Source organism: Etheostoma cragini, chromosome 14 (assembly GCF_013103735.1).
Source record: "Etheostoma cragini isolate CJK2018 chromosome 14, CSU_Ecrag_1.0, whole genome shotgun sequence".
Taxonomy (NCBI): Eukaryota; Metazoa; Chordata; class Actinopteri; order Perciformes; family Percidae; genus Etheostoma; species Etheostoma cragini.
In genome coordinates, this window is record NC_048420.1 from 20,242,433 (window position 1) to 20,244,723 (window position 2,291).

The 2,291-nt window shown below is 37.2% G+C and overlaps 1 protein-coding gene across 1 annotated transcript in view; it reads left to right on the forward strand.

The window, feature by feature from the left end:
• LOC117957191 (fibrocystin-L-like) overlaps positions 1-2,291 on the forward strand; it is a 76,605-nt gene that overhangs the window by 47,254 nt on the left and 27,060 nt on the right. Inside the window, exons 29-31 of the mRNA XM_034892786.1 lie at positions 467-599; positions 1,340-1,532; positions 2,222-2,291. Coding sequence (XP_034748677.1) covers positions 467-599; positions 1,340-1,532; positions 2,222-2,291 — 396 coding nt within the window. The remainder of the gene's footprint in view (positions 1-466; positions 600-1,339; positions 1,533-2,221) is intronic.

Here is a 2,291-nt window from a genome sequence, read left to right on the forward strand (position 1 = left end):
GACACTGAGCTGAAATGCAGAACGCCGGCAGTAAGTATTCAGACTGCAAACTACAGCTTTTATGGATGTTATTTTCCTTCAGTATCTAACATCTCAAAGAGCTGCAGTACAAGGCACATACTATACATTGTTATATGTCAGTAAAATTAATAAAACATCAATGTGCAAAATCTTATTCATCATACATAGATTAGGTTATGTAGCTCACTCATTTTAATATGAATATTAAGTAAATTTACTCTTGCGGCTTTCTTTATGTGAAAATGTTTGTGGCAATGTGATACTCCAATTACCACTGTGGTAAGTGGCAATTACTGCAAAATGGTAAATAAGAAAATGTTGATGTGTAGGATTTTATTAAATATGAATTTAAGGTTTTGTAAGTGAAAGATTGTGTTGTGTATTTTAATTATTCAATTGCTGTATTTAACTCTTCATAAATAAATTATTATTTTGCGTATTTCAGGGGACTTCAGGACCCAAGATCATCACAGTGAGCGTGGGAAACATGAGTCAAACAGCCACCAGCTCCTTCACATATGATACTGATGTTACAGCCCAGATCTCAGGCCTGAGTCCCCGCACCACCACTGTGATTGGTGAGTTGGGAGAAACTCTGCATGTGGTAATCTTTCAGTGAGGTAGGGTCATTATAAAGTGTTACTGAGATGCATAAACCCAGAGGGGACATTTAATGGGGAGGACTTGTTTTTCCCTGAAATGTTAAGAAATCCCATTTGTCCAGTGAAAGCAAAAGATACAATATATAATCAGCTTTCTCTTTGTTTATGAAAAAGGATTAGATATTTATTCATTGTATTTTGATGTACATTGATCTAATAGTGAATTAGATGATTACAATTGTTGATGTTAAAGAAGGCTTAAGTGCCAAAATGCCATTTGAATAAAAGAGAAATGCATTATGGATGCACTTTTAATAAAACCAGATATATAACCGGTCAACATAAAAGCTCTTCCTTCTAATGTTTTCTCAAACAAGACAGTGCATTTAATGGAGTTACTGAAACATCAATCTAATTGTGCATGTATTTGAAGGAAAGAAGGATAGCATGATATTTGATATTCTTTACTGTTCAGAGTTTGTGTGTAAGTCCACTGTTGCTATGGGAATAAAGGAGGAAACTTTTTGTTCTTTGTGTCGTGTAATGTTTAACATGTCTTTCTAACACGTCTTTCCATATATTTATAGTACTTAACACAAAAACAAGAATACCTGTTAATCTGCAGGACAATCAGTGTTGCTTACAACAAAGAGGAATTAACCGGGTGACAAGTACTAATTATCTTGGCACTTCTTTTTTTTACTTTTTTTGTGCAGGACATGAAGTTCTCACCATCCAGGGCTCGAACCTGGGTGGCCAAGACAATGACAGCATCGTTTTCGTTGGCGGTGAAGAGTGTGTGACTGTGCTGTGGACGGCGACGAGCATCACCTGCCTTCTCCCTGTGCTGCCGCCTGGCATGTACATGGTGGATGTACGGGTTGGAAACAGTGGCTACCCTCAGACAAGGTACAGCTACCGTGATAAAAAATTTCACACGGGATTTGTACACACCAAAAATGAGCCATTTATATCCACCTTTTAGTTGGGTTAATTCCCCTGTTATTTTTTTTAACCACTTGGGGGAGTATTGCACTGTATGTGGCACGTTAGGTATATTTACAGGTGTGGCATTCAATAAGAGGAAGATGTGGATGGCGGAGAACGCAATTTTCTTACCGTAGCCGTGAGCACCCACTTTACAGACAGCAAGCCACAGCACTTTATAATCTGCACTGGGTGAAGTACTATTTTGTGTAAAATACCCTTTTTGTAATTTTATAATGAACGGTAACACCACCCAAAGAGAATCAATGCCTCAACCTACGATCTTTCTGCTACGCGTTGAGAACACCATGCCATCCATGCCGAGGCTTAAAGGATAGCCTCAGCAGTGTGTATGTTTAAAAACTGAAAATAAAACGTTGTTATTGTCAATATTTTTTTTAATGTGGGGGTAATGGTTAAAAAACAAACATAGAAAACATGAAATAATCAATGTTGGGTCACCATTGGCCTGTGTCTTCAAGGCACCACGGATATTTAAACAGTATGCTAGTTATTAAAAACATTTATATAATGTAATAAATTTTGCTCAAAAGCCAGAAAATGTTCATTTGGAACTTAAATGGACCACTTTCTGTTTTTTTTTTTCATAGCAACGGTGTGAATGCCACCATTGAATACATCCTGGAAGTCTACAGCATCTCTCCACTGTTTGGCTCCTTG